At 40.1% G+C, this 21,774-nt stretch overlaps 3 protein-coding genes across 4 annotated transcripts in view; 1 reads left to right on the top strand and 2 right to left on the bottom strand.

Moving 5' to 3' along the window:
• vps35 (VPS35 retromer complex component) overlaps positions 1–1,135 on the bottom strand; it is a 50,679-nt gene extending 49,544 nt beyond the window's left edge. The window contains exon 1 of the mRNA XM_069901693.1: positions 570–1,135. Within this exon, the coding sequence (XP_069757794.1) occupies positions 570–572 (3 nt within the window). The 5' untranslated portion in view covers positions 573–1,135. The remainder of the gene's footprint in view (positions 1–569) is intronic.
• Positions 828–17,771, top strand: orc6 (origin recognition complex, subunit 6). The gene is made up of 7 exons (XM_069901694.1): positions 828–1,055; positions 2,993–3,122; positions 4,226–4,389; positions 7,486–7,575; positions 9,619–9,731; positions 9,831–9,902; positions 10,452–17,771. Exons 1-7 carry the CDS (start codon positions 991–993, stop codon positions 10,577–10,579), a joined length of 762 nt encoding a protein of 253 aa, XP_069757795.1. The 5' UTR covers positions 828–990; the 3' UTR covers positions 10,580–17,771.
• The window catches only part of mylk3 (myosin light chain kinase 3), a 67,326-nt gene continuing 58,832 nt past the window's right edge, over positions 13,281–21,774 (bottom strand). For both annotated transcript variants that reach the window (XM_069901692.1, XM_069901691.1), the window contains exons 12-13: positions 19,075–19,207; positions 13,281–16,005 (exon numbers count right to left, since the gene is read on the bottom strand). In XM_069901692.1, the coding sequence (XP_069757793.1) occupies positions 15,931–16,005; positions 19,075–19,207 (208 nt within the window). In that variant the 3' untranslated portion in view covers positions 13,281–15,930. The remainder of the gene's footprint in view (positions 16,006–19,074; positions 19,208–21,774) is intronic.

Genomic DNA, 21,774 nt, shown 5'->3' with positions numbered 1-21,774 from the left:
GATATGGATCAAAATCAAATTATGGTTTAAATTTCGAGACAAATTGTATATTCTGCATGAGCCGGTACCAAAAGGACAGGAAAGGGATGCCTTAAGAGGGAGACATTTTGAGGAGGGAAGAAAAGCGATCTGCAGGGTTACCCTGAACGCAAGTTCTTCTTTGAATTGAATGGCAACCAGAGAAAGGGCGATACGAAATTAAATTTACATCACTTATTCCTTTCCTAGAATAGAAGTCAACACCAAAGAACCGCACAACCCCGAGGCCTTCCTCTTTCGAGGGCTTCTCTCGAGCCTCGAATAACCTGCCACTGGTGGCCCACAGCAGCTCACCCAGCTCGTTATGTTCGGGGGGTGGGGGGCGGCCTCCCACCCGACCCCAACAGCTCCCTGTCAGGAGTCACCGAGCCATCCCCCGAACCAGAATTGAAGACAGGCCAAAAGCCAGGCCCAACAACGCCCCTCTCACATCAGCCTCTCCCAAAGTGACCACGGCCGGCGCCCTCCACGGCCGGGCCCAGTTTCACGGCGGCCTGCACCCGACACAAAGTTCACGCACAACCACTCACCATGATTGGGAGGATGAAGCCACCAAATGCGGCCGCAATCACCTGACACTTACTCCTTCAGGAACAACTGGACGAATTCGCTTCACAGAACAGCCAGAGGCCCCGTGGCGCCAATGATTGATGTGCGGAATAGACCAGTCCCGGGCCGCACATTCTGAGACGTCACAAAGACGCACCAATCAGCCACAAGAGGGGGAGGGGGGAAACGATCGCTTGCCCTTGATTGGTCAGAAGGCGATGATTTCCGGTGTTCTCAGTTGAACCAGTGAACGGAAAGCTCAGGTTCCATGACTGATACGGCGATCGCCCAATAAGCGCTCCCGCGGGTGAGCGCAGCCAATGAACGGCTCCCGTGGGCGGGCCTTGCGAAAGGCGCGCGGTTTGGGGGTGGAGGTCGAGTGCGCCGTGGGAGCAAAAAAAAATGGAGCGGGACGTGATCGGCCGGATGGCCTGGAAACTCGGAATCCAGTCGGGGAAGGTCATCTGGTGAGTAGCTGCCCCGTCTCCTGGCCGACGGCCGCCAGCGTGTGCGGGAGCTCCCGAGGTGGGATCGTGGTCCGGGGTGCGAGAGGCAGGCCGGAGTTCGACTCAAAAGTCTGTGGACGCCGTGACTGAAATGAAAAGCACAGTCCTGGGGAGGGGGAAGGGGGGAGGGGGAGGGGGAGGGGGGGGGGAAGGGGGGAGGGGGAGGGGGGGGAAGGGGGAAGGGGGGGGGGAAGGGGGAAGGGGGGAGGGGGAAGGGGGGGAGGGGGGGGAGGGGGAAGGGGGGGGAGGGGGAAGGGGGGGGAGGGGGAAGGGGGGGGAGGGGGAGGGGGGGAGGGGGAAGGGGGGGAGGGGGAAGGGGGGGGGAGGGGGAAGGGGGGGGGAGGGGGAAGGGGGGGGGGAGGGGGAAGGGGGGGGGAGGGGGAAGGGGGGGGAGGGGGAAGGGGGGGGGAGGGGGAAGGGGGGGGGAGGGGGAAGGGGGGGGGAGGGGGAAGGGGGGGGGAGGGGGAAGGGGGGGGGAGGGGGAAGGGGGGGGGAGGGGGAAGGGGGGGGGAGGGGGAAGGGGGGGGGAGGGGGAAGGGGGGGGGAGGGGGAAGGGGGGGGGGAGGGGGAAGGGGGGGGGAGGGGGAAGGGGGGGGGAGGGGGAAGGGGGGGGGAGGGGGAAGGGGGGGGGAGGGGGAAGGGGGGGGGAGGGGGAAGGGGGGGGGAGGGGGAAGGGGGGGGGAGGGGGAAGGGGGGGGGAGGGGGAAGGGGGGGGGAGGGGGAAGGGGGGGGGAGGGGGAAGGGGGGGGGAGGGGGAAGGGGGGGGGAGGGGGAAGGGGGGGGGAGGGGGAAGGGGGGGGGAGGGGGAAGGGGGGGGGAGGGGGAAGGGGGGGGGAGGGGGAAGGGGGGGGGAGGGGGAAGGGGGGGGGAGGGGGAAGGGGGGGGGAGGGGGAAGGGGGGGGGAGGGGGAAGGGGGGGGGAGGGGGAAGGGGGGGGGAGGGGGAAGGGGGGGGGAGGGGGAAGGGGGGGGGAGGGGGAAGGGGGGGGGAGGGGGAAGGGGGGGGGAGGGGGAAGGGGGGGGGAGGGGGAAGGGGGGGGGAGGGGGAAGGGGGGGGGAGGGGGAAGGGGGGGGGGAGGGGGAAGGGGGGGGGAGGGGGAAGGGGGGGGGGAGGGGGAAGGGGAAGGGGGGAGGGGGTGGTCTTCATGTAGCAAAGATAAACCATGCACAGCCCATGCTTTGGACTTGAACCCTTCAAGGTATGGGCAGCAATGGTTGCTCTCTAATGCCCAATGGCCTTGTTTTTTAATGGGACCTCCAGTTCTCAGGTACCACTCCTGTCCCAGCTATCTCTTTCTGTAGTAACTGGACCGGGGGGGGGGATATTTTTCAGAAGCTCCATCACTACCTCTTTCTCACCTATGCTCATCTCATAGTCCCTCTCTGATGAGGGCTGAAGCAAAATATTCATTTTGCTGATGCTACTGTGCTGTTTTGGGGTTTTTTTGGTTTTGTTATTAGTTATAACTTTTGTTCCGAAAACCTGTGTTTTACTACGGTACAATCACCGCGTCGACAGACTTGAGTGTTTCATTCTTCTCATGTCTCCTTCTAACTGTCCTAAACTATCTCTTCTAATACTTTTGCGTATTAGAAGAGAGGGGGAGAGGGGGGAACTTTTGTTGTAAATTTCAAAGAATCACCTCCACCGAAGTCATTTTCTGTTAAGAGTGAAAATATATCTAACCAGTCAATCACTTTTAAGAATTATGTGACTTTAATGAAATCACCTGCCATTAATCTAATCTCCAAAGCATAAAGACAAATTGTCCTAAAGAAGTATTATTTCATGTCTCATTGACACTGGTGTGAAATTTTGAATTTAATTTGTTTTTAAATTTCACTGATACTATTGTATTCAAAATGTGTGAAAGAATCATTTGCATGTCTTTTTCATCAGGAAAGCAGAAGAGTATTTGCGTTTGTCTGAGGTGAAATGTACCAGGTTTTCTGCACATATGACAGCAACAAGCAGCGCTATGATGTGTCTTGACCTTGCAGCAACTTCACTTAAACAACCGCTCGACAAAGTAAGTCTAAAACAGTTGAACCATAGCTAAAGACTTCACTATGGAGATGGTGATTCAATGTTGTGTCAGCTTGATACTCAATAATTGATGAAATTCAATTGCTTGAGGTTATAGTCTTGCCTTTTCAATTGGTCCCAATCTTGTGTGCATATCTGCGTGACACCTCACTATTATTCTTTAGAACCATTATCTTGTGTTAATAAACCTGTGCATTGCAGCATTCTGCAATTTAAGTTTTATAAACATTTACTCCATTAGAGATTTAAGTACAGAATATGCTGGTGTATGGGATGACCTGAAATTTCCTCCTAAAATGTAGGTCTTGAGTGATACCTTTTATATAGGACCCCTCCAAATCTGGCACTTACCACTGGCCAGTAGATGCTGTTAAAAGCAAATCATAATATTTTAATACGAAATTACCCTGTAATAGTTTTGATTTTATTAGCATATTTTAAAATAAACCACTGTTGGCTCCTGTAACAGGCCATTTAAAGCTCGTATAGAGCCAATGGCAGTCAGACTAGGTGGGTGGACCCCACAGGAGAGGGCTGAGACTTTGTTGATAACTAACAGGGTACACCCAAGATTACATCAGAGCCAGCAGGAAGATGGCAGTGGTGTTGAGACTTCGCTGTCAAGGTTCGGAGTTTAAACCCGGCCTATAAGATGACCCCTGATTTTTTTTTTTAAGTTTTGAGTTGTCCTACCATATATGGTAGTTTGATTTTTCTTTTATCAATGGCATCCAGCTGTTTATCTTCTATGAACAACTTAGAAGCCAATTTGTGCATAGCAGGATGCCTTAAACAGCAATAAAACCATTTACCAGTTTACAGTTTTTAACAGTGGTTGCTTTTTGTTATAGAACCTTTCACATTTACTTGAAATATCCTACTAGAAACAAGTATTGATGGTGTAGTATTACATTATGGGTTGCATGTATGTGAGATAGAGCTATAAAAGGAGAATCTCTTAATTAATGCATAACTAACCAGTTATTTCACTGTTTTTATCAAATTTGCAAAAATGGTACATGACAATGCATTTTTTTTTGTTTGTTACTATGAAGAAAATAACTTGTAATATTATTTGTTGTCAAGGATTTTATCGTAAAGCTATCTGGATTAAACAAGAAAGTTTATCAAACCCATCTGAAAGCCTTGGAAAGTATCCTTGGCATACGTTCTCAGCTCGGAATCCGAGATCTTGCAGTTCAGTTTGGCTGTATCGAGGCGGTAGATGCATCAATTAAGATACTACAGAGGTACATTTTCTTTGCTTAAAAAGTTATATTATAAGCCAACTGACACGTGGACTTTTTAAGTAATTTATTTAGTAATTTAAAACTTGCCTCATTTGGCCTCGTGGTTATTCAGTACAGATATTTCGATCATAAACGTAACATCTACCTGAAATGTGATTCGTCTTTGGCACTCAACAAGCTGTAATCATTTTCATTCTGAACCCCTTGCCTTTCTTTTTGGATAAAATGTCAATAGCTGTTTTGCATGAACCACAGACCATTGTTATTTAGATATGTGACTAAGGGGGATTTTATTCAGCAATTATTTATCTAAATGTAGGAGACTGGCCTGTCACACCACAAAATCCCACTCGTGCCAAGAGTCTGAAGTCCCTACCACTGCCTCCACTGCTGGGAGCCTGAGGTCCCCGCTGCTGCTGCTATCGCTGGGAGCCCGATGTCCCCGCTCAGATCGGCTCTGAAAATTTTAGATAAATGAGGATTTTAGATATCCTCTTTTATCCATTATTTTAAATTTTTGGATAACAGGATTTCAGAGAATCCAATTTCAGATGATCGGAATTGTATTGTAATTGCATAAAGTCTCCAATGTAGGTTTCTGTGGTTGTTTTCAATGTACCTTTAATGTATTTTATGTTGTCATTTATAGCATTGTGATTTATAGCTTGTAAACTGTCTGATCTCAGAAGAACACTTGTACTTCTGCTAATCAATTAAATTAATTTGAATTCCAAAATTTTATACTGGTATGATCACAAAACCTACCAAATAATTATTCAGTATTCAAAGTGAAAATTTTACTTTTGTCAGTTGATGCTAAAAATTGTGTAATATTGCAGATACAGTCTATTACACAAAATTGTGGCAAAGTAATTTCAAAATCTTTGACATAGTACTGGTAATCTTTAGTTAACATTGCTTTACTTTAATGCCCTAATATTTTGTGTGGAACTGTGCTTGAATATGCTGATTTTAAAGTTCTAGGGGTAGACTGTTAAAAGATAAATTGATTCATTCTTATGTTGACCTTTGCCTGCAACAACTTCCTGGTTTCAAAATGTATCAAAATACAGTATGTTACTCACTTCTAAATATTAGCATTATTTCCCTTTATCAAAAATATGATTATAAAAATGAGTTTGCTGTAAGACATATAAATTTATTTGCTGTTTGAGATTTTAAATTCCTGTTATTATTTAATGGAGTAGTGACAATGGTCGTTAAGTATATACTACAGCATAAAAATTTGGAGGACTCCCTTAGTTGACCTCTTAAAATTGTCCATTCTGTTAAGCCTTATGCGAGGTGGTTGGATATAGCAGAAATTAACAAAAATTACATTGTATTCCTGGGGCATCACCTACAGAAATTTGACTTTATATGAATTCTCCCATACATTTTAAGACATTTATCGAGCTACCAATAATAGTGTCTCATGGTATTCATTAATGACTGCATACATTATGCATTCCATTAATTTAATTGTGGGTTGGATTAGACTGATTATTCAATGAAAGTAAATAACTATAAAAAGTGTGTATGTGGTACAGGTTAAGATAGAAAATGGATATTTCTGACTTGCAAAGAAATTGGTTTACGGATCATTCTTAGAAATGGAACCCTTGCTTTATCCTCAACCATCCATTCCTGGTAAATCTATTTTGTACCTTTTCCATGGTATCCCTGATATTATCTTTCATTTAAAATCAAGCCACTTGAGAGCCTTTCCAATGCAAGCTTCTACTAACTTAAAAAAAATAGATGTTTTTCAGATCATAAATGGTTTTGTAGTCTTTGAACTTGGCCACATCCCTTACAGGGTATTAATCACATCATCAGTATTATCTGCTCAGCTATGATCAGATCTTATATCTATGTCCTAAATGAGGAATATCACTTGAATACTTGTGGAACCCGTGTAATTGAACTTCTAAATTAAAAATACTTACTTTTGCCCTCAGTTTATTACCTATATTTTGATGTAGCTGTCAATTCTTTTATAAATGTATTCTTATGCAAGCCATATTCCATTCATCTACTTTTTTTGACTCTTCAAAGAACTAAATAACATTTGTCAAGTTCATTATGCATTTCAAGAATAAAAACAATCTAGCCTAAATTCAATTTGGATGTCTTTCATTGCTTTTTCTTCTACTAAAATAGAGTCCAGTAGTTTTCTATACTTGTTGTAAAATTCATTAACCTCTAATTTCCAAAAGAAACTGTACAAATTTATCAGTGTTATGCAGCAGTTGAGAAAACTTACGAAGCTACAGTAATAAATAAATTGTGCAAGATTTGCTGATTATAAAACAACTAATTCAGAACTGCACCATTTGAAATTCAAGATTCCTTAATTGTCATGTAATAATACAGAACGTGTAATATTCTGTGTGCTGTAAAGCAAGGGTCACCATTAGTGTCACTCAGTGCCCCTTACAGTAAGAGAGGCAAAAAGGAGTCCCTTCAGAGTCACTGAGTGTCTGTGCATTTGCCTCCTGTTTGATTCATTATCAACCTCCCCTCCAGATCCAAACTTCTGATGTGATCAGGAAGTTTTCGGCGACCAAGGCTTTCAGAAACCCTTCTTGCCCCCTGTAACCTCTCAAATCTCAGGTCTGATACCTGGTTTCCATGAGCAAGTCTCTAGCAGCCTGCAGCCCATGCGGGTCCCCCTTCCACAAGTTACCAAATCTGTGTGGGTCCCTCAGCTGCTGTTGTGGTAACCTTCCCTGTCGCGTTATCTCCTATACTTCTCTTCAACAGGGGTTTTCCCATTTCTGGTGCCCTGCACTGGCGCTGTTGTCCGACGAAATGACATGTTAGGAATAAACAAATTTCTTTTGTGGTATTTACTGGCATCAGTCATCAATAAGATGCTGCTTGTTGAGATAAACTTGCAATTTTCATAATAATGATTGGAAAAGGCAAGATTTTTAACACTGAAGGAGCAGAGGGGTCTTGGGGTCCAAATCCATAGATTACTCAAGCAAATCTGGGGATGAAGTTAATGAGGTGTTGAAGGATGGAACAGGTACTGAAAGCCAATGGCTTATTCGTGCAATTTTTTCTTATGATCTATTTATGTCCCTTCAGATATGAAACCAGCCTTTCAGAAGCGCAGCAGGGAGATCTTGATTTCTCCAAGCCGCTCTTCACCACTGCAGCTTTATATACAGCATGCAAGTAAGTATGGTGATATTTAGTCATAGTGTATATAAATTTCTCAATATAGTTTAATCGTCTAATAGTTGTGTATGGATAACTAATGGAGGAGGAAAATGTAGTCTCAACAAATGATTTTAATACCAATTAATACCAATGTGCTGATACAGATGCATTTTATCCGGGATCATCGGGACCGGACACCTTCTGTAGTTTGTAATCTTCCAGATTTCCGAATCCTTTTCAAAATGGCGATCCCTTTAAGCAAATGGCTCACTCCTGGCTGGCCATTTTTCCACCCCATTTCCCCCCACCACCCCCCCCCCCACAATCATCTAACTCCCAATGCAGCAGCAGGGGTGCAGTGCTGCCGAGCCCAGGGTTCACCAGAGTGCCACACTGGCTCAATGCATAATCCCCATGCAGATGGAAACGCTCTGCCAAAGCCAGGGATACACAGAGGAGTTCCAGCTGTGTAGGGGAATATGGGTAAGCAAGACGGTCATTGATCCAGCTGCCGCCTGTTTCTCCAGTCACCTTTCCACTGAAGGGAAGAGAGGATGCCCATTGGGGGGAGGAGGGGGGAATCTCCCTCTGAAAACAGAGAATATTTGCACAATATTTTTAAAAATTCAGTTCTATTTCATTCAACCTACCCCCACCTCAAACATCCAGCCTCCAAAATCACCACATCTCAATCCTATTTTGTGTAAACATCCTGCCTGTGTGGATGGCCATTCCGGAGGTAAGAATGTTAATTTATTACAGGAGATTAACATGACTTATGGTATGTGTATATATAAAAAAAAAACAAAACCATATTTGATGAGCATTATGTCATCTACCAGAAAAAAAAGTGCAGGCGTTTGGAATCCCAGATAAAAGGTTAGGCACCTGTACTACGTGGTTATGTTCTTAATAATCCACAAGCTCTGATGCAATAGTTTAGGAATTTCACTTCAGGCGGGCTTTTCATGCTTGTGAGTGTTCTTGCACGAGTCCTTCTTGCAAAGGAAATTTGCAACTATTGTTACTCTAGGCACCCAGCAATGTGGTCTTGGTAGGGCCTTGGGATTAAAGCTGGCTTGACTTGCATCCAGTTATATGGGTTTTGAAGGAACAGGAAGCTGATGGGGGCTGAAAAAATTTTGCTACAGCTGGGCTAGGTGATACTTGGCAGGACAGCCAAATCTCTAGTTGAAAGATGATGTGCTATTCCTGTTGTCATTCTGTGTGTTCTTGATGCATGTATTCTCATTCTGAATGTGCCTTTTCTACTTTGAGCCGGCGTGGACTCTTGACTCTGGATGGGAATGTTTACATTTTCATGGAAATGTAGTCTCGCATGTAATTTTTGAATAGATTGCTTGATGTCTGACACACAAAAGATGTGGCCCATTGGTCTTACTGATGGAGATGTTAAATTTGTCTTATTGATTTGCTTATTGTGCTGGGGGAGTTGGAAGATTCTGTGGAGGAAGTGTTGGTGGTACCTCTTCACTGCTTTGTGTATTGCAGTTGATTTGGTTCTCAAAAGCCTATAGGTCAGCAAGGACTGCTATTGCTTATTAGTGAGTTTTGGAGGTTTTGTTATTCATATACTGTTTATCAGATAGCCATTCAATTTCCACCAAGTGAGCTATTATTCAATTATTGCTGTTCTGTGGTTTTATAACTAAGCCAGGGCTGGTCATTGAGACTGAACCACAGTTGAAAGCAAAATGTTTTTAATTGCATCAAATTTTGAGCCTTGTGAAAAGGGTTAGTATTTCACTATTAATAATTTTGTCAGTAATTCTAAATTACATTGTGGATTGGGGGGAAAAAATATTGTATTCACTCAGCAGTATCAGGTGAACCAAGTTCAACAGTATCAGGTTGACTACCCTTCAACTGAAGCACTTTACCATTTCTAAAGAAAGGTCTTTAACATGAAACATTACCTCTTTCTTTCCACAGATGGTGCCTGATCTACTGAGTGCACCCAGGGTCATTTGTTTTTATTTTCAAATTTCCCGCATCGAAATTTTCAATTACATTGTGACTTGTTCTTTTGCACTTTAGATGTTTGAAAATGAAGGCTGATAAGACCAAGCTTGCTGCTTCATCTGGTGTGAAGAAGACTATTTTTGATCGACTCTGCTCTCAGATGGAAACAATTGGGAAAGTTGTTTGTAGTGAGTTTTGAAAGCTACTTTGTTAGATTACTTTAAGTGCAGTTGTTAGAAAAAACTATAATGGTATTATAAAAATTATAATTGTTTATTTCTCCAAAGGTGAATCTGGTGAAAAATATAAACGGAATAAAAGGCAGAGGGCATTCCTGGAATTATTAGAAATGGAGGAAGGTAGGAAATTAAAGATTTTTATACACTTTGTAAAAGTTACTTATTTGCTTTTAAAAGTCAACTTCTCACTCTCTGTATTAGCATTTTTAGATTAAAAATAAGGCTATAAAGCCATGTCCTCACCCCATTCTCCCCAAAAAATTAATCTTTACATTGACAAATATCATGGATGATACCATAACACCAACAGTTATTGTAAATATTTGCATCAAAAAATATTTAAAGCCTGAATTCTGCAGTTCTGGATTGTATTATATTGTATGTGCATTTGGAAGCTGATATGTATGTGGATATGTCTATAAGCAATATGATTTACTAATCCTGCTTGGTTCAAATGGAATTTTGGGCTGTGATAATGGATTTTTTTTTAAATTTTGAAGAGTATACAAGTTTCTATGTCCAGTATGTATATTTGCATAAAATAGACTTGACTAATTGCAGAACTGTGATATTTCACTTTCTTGATTTATTGAAAATAGGTAATGAATGATCTTAATGAATTAATCATTACTTTACTAAAACAAAATAAAGTTATCTCATTATTAACAGATGAAGAGCTTCCACCAGAGCCCAAACAAGAAAAGACTGAACCCAAAGCAACAAAAAAGCAGGATTATGAAGACTGGAAAAGGCAAATTCTAGAAAATGCTGCTAAGGCCAAGATGGTTAACTTTTAGCTTCTCTTTTTGTGTTATGCTCAAGAATGCAGCAGTTTAATGTGATATACAGTAAGTTATTGTGGGATGGGGAGCTCCATTTTCTGACTGTTGACTTCATTTTGGAAACCATCTTCGATTTATGATTTCCATTAATTTATGCAAACCAGTCTGGATATGAAGCTCTTTTTAATTACAATGATCGTCATTGGATGAAATTAGTTCAAATGAACTTGGAAAACTTGACAATTAATTGTGCTTTTACCACTGAAGGACATAGTATACAGGTGCTTTCAGATCTCCTTTAATAAATTATTATTTTATAGTTTTTTATTTTGTACATATTTTAAGAACCTGCCTTTGTTTTTGAAGATTATTTTATTGATGTTTGAAGTAGAGAGTTTGTTAAAAAGAACTTCGTCTTTCACCTGACAACGTATTTTTTTGATGAGATTGTCATTTATGCATCTGCAGTTGACAGAATTGTAAGATTAGTTTTGAGGACAAACTTTTCTAAGTCTATTTAGATGATAGACTTGAAAAATTTGGGATCCATGCTTTTTGCAGGAAGAGAGATTTAAATGTTATAAGTTGATTCCTTTCAACCCACAGTACCACCTCAGGGATAGGGACTATAAGGGATGAGCTAACAGAATAAAGGGAAATGTTTCACAGAAATACTAGGTACTAGACCGGTGGTTTTCAAACCTTTTCTTTCCACTCACATACCACCTTGAGTAATTCCCTATGCCATAGGTGTTCTGTGATTAGTAAGGGACTAATTGTACCTAATTGACTCATTATGTGCACAGTTTCATAACTCAAAAGGAAATGAACCAATGACAATTTTTCTCAAGCAAAATACCTTGGGTCCAGAGCAGTGGTTCTCAACCTTTTTTCTTTACATATCACTTTAAATAACCCCTTACTAATCGCAGCACCTATGGCATAGGGAATAGTTAAAGTGGCATCTTACTGGAAGGACAAGGTTTGAAAACCACTACTAGACAATCAGAAATATTGTTTCACTGATTAAACTTAAGGTAGGTGTGTATCTATGCATTCTACCTGTTACAGCATACTCTCAGGATTGTGATTGGAATATACAAGGCAATATGAATGAACAACAAGATAACGTGAGTATTACCATAGTCACCTGGAGCAGTATTAAAGAGTTAATTTTTATGTTCTTGCAGGAGGTTGTAGAGCCAGGAAATTAACTTTTTACTTCTAGAGGTGACACATCTTTTGCAAATGTTTTACAACAAGACCCCTTTAATAGTTCTTGAGTGGAGACAAGTTCTCCTTGAGTACAGAAATGCTGCTTATGAGCAGATAACTGTCCTATGTCGAGTAGCAAGATGTTATTTGTGGACAGATTGCTGCTTTCAATGGGGATAGTTGCACCCATGAGCTGAGTGTGCTTTGCCACAATCTGGGAAATGCTACACTTGATTGTCTTTGTACTTGAGTTGAGATACGGAATCATGAACTTGAATTTGGAGAAACATTAATCTCTCATTTGCCAACCTTTTCTGAGTTCTGCTCAGATTTTTGCAGATTCCCGATTCCAAAAAGAGGAGAGCAGACAACAGGGTGTAGAAATCTGAGTGTGTTCTATCAGCCAAGTCTGCTGTGTGCCAAGAAATTTGACACTAATCATGTGGTCTGGATGCCAAAAAATTGTTTCACTATTGTGCACCCCAAACAACAGGTTCAAGACATTACCAAGACATCAAGTCCCCTCCCACCATAGACTCAGCAAGTTATCACAGATTGCTCCTGTCAGCAGGGGTTCGATGTTTGAAGCCAGACCATCTTGGGGGGGGGCGGGGGGGGTTGGAAATCATTTCATGGGTCATCAAAGGAATCTGCACAGGAAAGGTTTGCAGCCAAACTGTAATCACAGGACATTAGGATATTGAAATTTATTCACAAGGTGGTTGAGGGAATGGTTTTTAATATGAAAGATGTGCTGTGGCTTTTAATTTATGCTTCAGCAGATTTAACTTGCTATTAAACATGTTCAAAATGGAAATGATTCCAATTTTTTTAAATTTTGGGCGCATGGGATTTAAATGTGCTGAGAGAAATTGCTGCTGCCTGCTTGCTACTTGTACTGCTGTGTGTGGCATTGCGAATGACATGCATTTCAGGTTTACTGACTCGAGGCTCATCTTGATTGTGGGATGGCTTCTTGTTTGAAGGATTTTGTTGCTGATGTGCAGCATGAGAGTGAAATAATGACCATTTCTGGCAATAGCTGCCTGATATTTCTGGAAATTAATGAATAACTTCCCTGCTAGAAGTTGATTTCCATCTCAGGATTCTTCTCCCCAGCTTAATTATTTCTTCCTATGCTTATATTGGGACTCTGAAGGAAGGACCTCAATGAAAGTCTGAAGCATGAGAACATAGTAAAGGGAAACATCTGCCTAGTGCTCTAAATTCTATTTTTTTTTTAAAAACCCACCCAGGATTGTGCAGAATTATAAGTGAGATGTATGAGTGAAATGACGTTGGGTAAAAGTAATTGCTTGAGTGCAATAGTATTACTAGACAATTACATGACAACTTGTACTGAACCTATTTATAACATGCATGTTGATGAGATTTCAGTGGAAGCTGAAAAATCAAAAGCAATTTAGTGATATATATTTGCATTTTGAAATAACGATGTGAAATTCGGCTTTTGGGGCTCGAAAGGTTGTTGCATAATATGTTCAATACAATATTCAAGTTTTATTCACACTTTATGCAGCAAGATAAAACATTTTTGAGATTTATTTTACAATTAAACATTTCATAAATAACTGAAGTTCTTGTCAGTTCAGATTCCTGAAGACCAGGCTTAGATAAATTTACAAGACGGTGCTCCCTATGGAATCGCAGAAATCACTGACAATAACTTCCAAATGTCCACATGTAACATTGCATGGGGAGAGTCCAAGAGTTGTGATTTACAGAGTATGATCCCAGTGCTTTCAGCGTTAACACAATTACAAAATCTTAGCTTCAATAGCCAGGAACATTATGTCCATTTTGTTAAATTTAGAACAATTTGATTTTGAATTTTATTTGTGAATGTTGTGTTTACATTTCAAAGTTAGGCATTGCATTAATAAAAACATGAACTGGAGTTTACAGATCGAGTTTATATTATTGCAATAATAAACTTTGTAAAAGGGATATATTTCTTAAGATAATACTACACACAAGCCCTATAAACAAAACCTGAAAGTTCCCCTTCCAAATAGTACATTGATGTTTTCTTGATGAAGTTGAGATAAAAATGCATGGTTAGTTTCTGTAATCCAGATGTGCTTGATTTCTTGCAAATGGGACAGCTGTGTGTGTTGGGAAGGTGTGATGGATCTGTTCACAGGGCAGTAAAGATAATCTTAAGAATGTGTGTGTGTGTTTCCATGGCAATAGAGCAGTAGCCTTGTCTGAATTGTGACAACCTAATATCGAATTCTAATTGCTTTATATCCACTTCATTGGGAACAACTATTTTTCTCTTTTGGAACCATCCTTTCACAACCACAGTTAACATTCTGATCATGCCTAAAAGCTGGCTGTAAATCTGACTGTAAGCACGTCTACCTTTAAAAGGGCTCTGAGGCATACAAAGTGGACTGAAGGTGTGAAGTTTCTATCAGATCCGATCATTCGTTCAGAAGTGCATTTGAGAGAACTTCTATTCAAAGCATTTTTTTAAAAATCAGAATTGTTTAAATTAATCTGTGTACTTTACTGTAGGCTGAGATCAAAATGGTCAGGTGATGGGGGGGGTCTCTTCTGCTGGCATTACAGATGCTGATCTTGCAAACCAACAGTGATGCCTTTCTAGCTCAGATTCTTATAACACGTATACCAGCAATGGCTGTCTGCCAAGTTTGTTTTGTTTTTCTATGTTATATAGAAAATAATTTAAATAGGGATGTAGAGGAGGAAGGGAAAGAACAATAAGATGTAATAATGTGACATCAATTACTTTGCTTGGAGGCAAGTACCTGGCCCTACATTTTGCATTGTCATGGTGACTAATAACCCTTTCTCTGATCAGCTGCCAACTAAAGGTCAGTAACACTGCGTGTAATTGGATATTGGTTTTTTTTATTTGCTACTTGCAATATTTTTATTTAAAACATTATACATATTTTACAACAAAAATAATACATACAATTTTCCAATGCAGCACCAATTTGGTTTTATATTTTATGTTGGATAATGTAATATTTTCAATTATTCATCTAATCTGAAGTAAATCATTTCAATTTTGGTATCCACTGATGCTGAACAAGTAGAAAAAATGCTATTCACTAAACCGGCTTTTTGAAAAGGCAATAATGCTGAATTCAGTCTGATTAAGAATGAGGCACAATGCCAATTTTTTTAAGAGGCTTTTCGGTTGAAGAAGTTTGCATTGATTTTCTTTTGCCATTCCAACAATACTATTAAAAACACAGTAATGATATTTGGATAACAATATCAAGGTAAAAATTGATATTTATCCCAATACAAAGTTACTGGTAATTTAATATGCAAGTTCCTCAGACTCTAGCTACCATTTTTTCCAAAATATAATATTTGCATTAAACCATTTTCATCAGGGGGGGGGGAAAACTATAACAATGTTTACTAGAATCCATATATTCACTTTTACTATTACAAAAGGATCTTGAGATACAGAACTGACTTATACACTTCACATTTTGATCATCTGGTGTAAGACACTCCATCTTAATTAACAAATACTTTAATAATAAAGCTTAAAGTGTTTTTTTAAATCAAAAAGTTACTGAAAAATTAGGTTGTTAGTAATTCATCCCTTAAGGGATTTCATTTCACTTTCTACCATTCAAAATCCAGTAATTTTGTAGACAATTTGCTAGATTGTCAGATTAAACGTTATTTCTGCAATCACCAAATTTTCACTGCCAACTCGTCAAATAGGCATACTTGTTTTATATAATTCTTAAATATAATTTTGCAAGAAGATGTTCGGCATGGACTAGTAGGGCCAAACTGGCCTGTTTCTGTGCTGTATATGGTTATAGCATTCAAGGAAATATCTATTGAGATGCAGCTTTTTGCTGAGATGCTGCTACTAGTTTTCTCTTCAAGCTGACAAATGTCTAAGCAGGAAAAAAAGCACTTCCCAGGTTTTTGCTGTCCAATATTATTTTTACTTTCATCTTTCAATTTGGCCTCTTTATAAACGACACTCAAAATGTTTAAAACAGCATCTGAATGCAGTCAATATAAAATGGAGTTAACTCGTCGATCCTCCACTCAGGCTTTGATAATGTAGTGGGTTTTTCATTTACTGGAAGGTTCCATTTGTTCTGTTACATCCAAATCATTAGCTAAGCATTTTTGTGCACAATTTGCTGTCTGATTTTTTTGAACCTGTTAGCTGCAGCAACTGCATAATAATTTTTCTGTAAAAAAAAAAAGAAAATCAGTCATTAGGCTTGCCTACGCTCTAAAAATGTTAGCATTTTCTTCCTTTCTATATAATTTATTTTCAGAAAACCCTATGGCAGCATGTATTTGGCGTGAATCTAAGCTTGTGTTAGCTTTATCTCATATTAACATTGTCATGTAATCAAGAGAAATTATTTGTGAGGGCTGGAATTAACAATAGATCCTTGTAAGAAGCACATGGAATCAAAATCACATTTTATAAAAATTAATTAATATTGGTGCTGGGATTGTGACATAATTGGGTAATTGGATTCATTGTACTGTATCTGTGAATGCCTGAATGAAAAATAGGTTTGCCTGATTTATATGGTTGGTAAAAGTACCATCGAGTATGGTATAAAGCCATACAGACCCGCTTTAATCCATAATTCATCTTTGTGAATGTCTCAAGCCAATGAGAAGAGACATAATTTGTGATCCCTGTTGGAAAATTAAAATACATTGACTCTAACCAATGATGCACAGGATTAGTTTTCAGTGTGCTTCCCTTACCACAAGATTCAGTATATGGTTCACACAGAATGGTTTGAGTTGGCAATGGATTGACAGTATCTGTGGAGCTACATAACTGACATTAAAAGAAAGTTGTCTAGAAAGTAAATATTAACACTAACAACCCTTTGCTGTAGCATTCCATGGTGGCTCATGCTTTTGATTAGATTATGATAATAAATTGAGCACAAATCAGAATTTACTCAATAGCCCCTTTTACACTTGCATCCAACTTAATGGCTGTTCAGTGTCCCGGGATAGGAATGGTGTTTTTGCTGTTTGCACTTGACCACTTTTAACTGGGACACTGCACAAATTCACATTTGCAAGGAGCCATCCCCAGGGTTAGGACTATTCTACCTTCTACCAGTGACATTATAACCCAAACAAAAATGGGAAAAATATCTAAACATAAAGATAAAAAAATGAAGCATGGGAAAAGTTATGCTCTGGAACTACGAAAAATATAATAAACACGAGGTTACGCATGATACAATATAATTGGTTACACAGGCTATATATCATGCCCCAAAAGTTAAAAAAAAATGGGATCCAACATTATCAGATAGATGTTTTTGCCATAAGAAGGAAACGGGAACAATTTGGGCAATGTGAGAAAGTGGAAAAGCTTTGGGAAGATCTAAATCAGGTATTAAATAAAATCACAAAAAGCAAAATACCAAAAAATCCAGAGATCTTTCTTCTAAGTAATATAAGAAGTAAAGAACTAGGCCTCAAATTGGATGAAGCACAAAAAAGATTTATTATGATAGCCTTAGCTGTAGCAAAAAAATGTATAATGTCAACTTGGAAATCAGAAGAGAGCAATGGTACATGGAAATGAATAAATGTATTCCATTTGAAAAAATAACAATTTAAAAAATAAAGTCACAGTATTCGAACAAATTTGGGAACCGTATATGGAACACACAGAGAGGGCCTACCGCAGACCTCCACCCCCTAAAATGATAGAATGAGAAGAAGACTAAATGAACTGACCCAGTGTGTAACAGTAGGTGACACAATTTTCTTGTTTATTTTAATTGTGATGACATTGTTTTGTGGGTTTATTGTATATTTGAACGTTTAATGGGTTTGGAGGGGGGGTGGGAAGGAGGGAGGGAAAAGGGGAGAAAATGCCACTGTATTCAAGAGGGAAATGTTTGTGTATTTTGATTGATATGGTTCATGGTGTGAAAAATTATAAATAAAAATACCAGTGACATTATGATGCTTCGTGTGATGGTGGACCTGACCTAAATCCTGATCAATGTATTAAGTACAATGTATTAATTATAACATAATTCAGCTTCATGTACAGGACAGTATGAGCCCTTTAAGCCCCTGTTGTGCTGACCTATATAAACCTTTAAGGAACCATGGGAAAGTGCTAGCAATAGAATAGCGTAGGAAGGTTGTACGCAATTTATACAGCGTGGGAAAGTTGGTCGCACTACTGCGCGCAATTTATAAATACTGTGGGGGGAGCAGAGAAGGGACTATGCATGGCTGCATGCATGGAGCACTCATGGAGGATTTCTCTGCCACGTGGCATTCTGGGAAATCAAGTCTGCCATTACTCCCCCCCCCCCCCCCCACACACACACAGTCTTTCCAAACTGTGTGCTTACAATGCTAACAACTTTCCCATGCTGTATAAAAAATTATCCGCAATTGCGATTTATTTCCTCTCCTGCTGCGACTTTTCCAAGGCAAAGTTTGTACCTTCATTTTAATCTTCCTTCACATTCCTGCACTCATGCTAAAACTTCAGTCATTTCTTCTATCCCAGAATGCAATTGCCTATTCGGCACTTGCCTAATTACAACGCTGGTGTCTGAAAACGCTGGGGATTGTACTAAGGATCGAGGCAGTCTATTCCCAGGCATGCCATTTTTATCTACCTTCACCATACGACTCCCAATGTCCTGCCTACAATCATTGAGTGATCACTGTGTTACAGATGGCAGAAGTTAAGGCCTAGCACTTAGAATTCTCTCAGGGTAATTTTTGATGGCCCGCCCAGAGAAAGGCCTTCACCATCTCTACATCTGATGATTACAAACAGATGGAAACTAGTTTCAGTTAAACAAAACATTAAAAATAATTATAAAATATTTTGAAGCCTATTTGATTTATGTAACTTATTAGCATTGATCATTTTGTTGAAGGTAAGCAACCCCATTCAAATGATATACAGCTTGAGTACATCATGGAACAGTCATGGACTGATGAAACAGATTAAATTCACCTGCATCTGACTTGCAGTATATTTGAGATTCACTGAAGTCCTGAACACACTGTCACGTTAGATGCTGCTAGTGTGTGGAACAGCCAGTAAAAGGGCAACAGTAAACCAGTCACAGAACTCAAAATGGACATTTTCAAGATCGACTTCAGTTCATTCTCATACTTGGGGAATTCGAGAACAATTTCAGATTTAAAGCTTTGGATGGTTTTATAAGCAAGCTGAACAAGATTTAGGAAATATTTAATCAAATTTAACTGCATGAAAGTAAATTGCATATTACCCTCCAGAGGCGCTGTGAAATGTACTTCTGCAGCATCACTTGAGATCTGAGACGAACCCGATATCGGTTTGCTTTCTCTGGCAAGTTGTTCAGCCAGCTGTGTTTCAGGCACTGTGACGCGGTGGACCTGATGCTGATAATATTGGAAACGTGGTATTAGTACCAGACACAAAGAAACGAGGCATTCGATAATGTAGTCTTCCAAAAAAATCCAATTCCAGGATTGAAATCATCTAATGACAGATGATTGACCTGAAAATTTTATATTGCTGATCTGTTGAGTGTTTCCAGCATTTTCTGTTTTAATTCACTATTGACTTTTATCATTCCCAATCCCTTAGTTCCAGTATCAACATAGAACTCTCCAAATATATTAGAATCAGTACAATACAGATTCAATTGCTGCTGGCAGAAGTTCAGGGTTTTTAATGTTAGCTTGAGAGGTAACACACATTTCCTAATGAGGTGATATTCAGAAAATTAATCCAGTTTGCAGCACTTACCCCAAACTGATATAATGTAGCATTGAGAGTTGTAAGGTCTTACAGAGACATTGAAGAAGGGATATAGATGGATTTAGTGAATAATTGTGGAAAAGGCAAATGGAAATTCAAGATAAAAGTATGTCATCCACTTTGGTAGATAAAGAGAATATTTTATCAACGTGAGAGTCTGAAATGTGTTGGTTTTGAGGTGGCGGGGGGGGGGGGGGTTGCTTGGTAAATGATTCACTGAATGTGCAAATGCAGCATGCAAAGGCAAATCGTACGCTGGCAAGAGAATACAGGTACGAATACAAGAATGCAGGTTGAGTCTTCCTGTCCAAGATCTTTGCAATAGTGGATTCACCAGATTAATTCCTGGGATAGGAGGGGAAGATGGAAGGGTGGGGGGGGTTGGGCTTGGGAAGGAGACAATGCCCTATAAAGGGAAAAATAGATCAATAGTATCTCAGCTTTAGAAGAATGAAAAGTGATCTCATTCAAATATACAGACCTGATAAAGTGATCACAATTTTATTTTTATAAATTTAGGGATACAGCACGGTAACAGGCCCTTCCAGTTCATGAGCCTACAATTTGATTATCCACATTAGCTTTTCAGCTAAAAAGTTCCTTTTAACTGGCAAGGGGGATTGGCCAATGTCGTAAGGGCTGGATTAACACTCTTAAGTACAGCTTTCGATATAGTCTAAACGTTACTGATGTTGATTTGATATTGAGTGATGTGGATAAAAACTTCTCCAGATAATTTGTTATAATAAAGACTAACTGAAGCAACCCTCAAAGCTCTATCCCTATAAACAAAGGATATGGAGTATATTCTGAAGCCAAAGTAATCATCAAGCCCACTTTAATAATACACAAGCCACTCTGCAGCATTTTTGCATCATAATTTTCAAACTGTTTTAATATTTCACAAGAGAATGCTGCCCAAGTTTAGTTAAAATTGGCACTGAAGTCTTCAAGTGCTAAACTATTCAGTGTCAATCATTATTAACCAGAGTAAAGAGACTTTAACAGATATGTAAATCTTTCCCTTTGAATAGTGAGTCCACGTAGTTTCCGGGACTTCCAAATATAGAATGACTTGAGGGGCCATTTAATTTCCAACAAATTGTGGGATCAAGCCTTCACAAATTATACATACCAGGCCCAGCTGGATACCACTCCTTGTTAGTCATTTTAGAGGTAAAGATAAGATGCTCATAACCCCCCCTACCAGCATAAAGAGACTGCTAATACTTAGTGAAATCCAAAAGTAGGGATGGAGGGGAATAGCAAAGACTCATGATTTTCTCACGTCCATAAAATATAGGAGCAGAAATAGCCTATTGAGTCCACTCTGCCATTTCCTCATTGGCTGATCCACTCCCACTCAGCTGCATTCTCCTGTCCTCACCTTTATATCCTGTCTATTCAGATAACTATCAATCTCTGCTTTAAATACACTCAACATCTTGGCCTCTACAGCTGCCTGTGGTAGAAAATTCGAGGTTCACCACTCTGGCTAAAATTCCTCCACATCTGTTTTAAATGAGGGCCCTCTTGATTGATCCCTCTTGTCTGAGACTCCCCTACAATAGGAAACAACTTTGCCACATCTACTCTATCCAGGCCTTTCAACATTTAAAATGCTTCTATGAGGACCCCACTCATTCTTCTGAACTCCAAGGAGAACAGTCCAAAATCCGTCAAGCATTCCTCAGGTTCTAATCCCTTCATACCAGCAATCATTCTTGTGAATCTTCATTGAACCCTCTCCAATGCCATAAGAAGCCCAAAGCTGAATCTTGTACTCCGGGGCCTCATCAGTCCTTACAAAGTCTCAACATCACATCCCTACTCTGATAGCCTATTCCTCTAGATATGAATGCCAATATTGCCTTCACCACCGACTCAACCTGGAGGTTAACCTTATATCACAGACCACAGCAATAGAAATTCACCAAGAGACTTATTGTTTTTATTTTAAATCTATATTTATTCATAACTAACAATAATATAACACCTTAATTAACAACCCCAACTATGCGTGAATGTACTTACGTGTGCAGGGTGGGGGGGATACCTAAACCATTACAGCTTAGGTGCAATTCTAGAAAGTCGGTCCAAAGTTCAGTCTTAGAAATCCTGTGTTGGAAGGCAGATTCTTTAACTGATGCACAGAAGTAATCACAAAGGAGGTGGGAGAGGCTGG

The sequence above is a fragment of the Narcine bancroftii genome, chromosome 10, assembly GCF_036971445.1.
Source record: "Narcine bancroftii isolate sNarBan1 chromosome 10, sNarBan1.hap1, whole genome shotgun sequence".
NCBI lineage: Eukaryota > Metazoa > Chordata > Chondrichthyes > Torpediniformes > Narcinidae > Narcine > Narcine bancroftii.
Note: the sequence above shows the minus strand (reverse complement) of the source record. Positions and strands in the feature narration are given on the sequence as shown.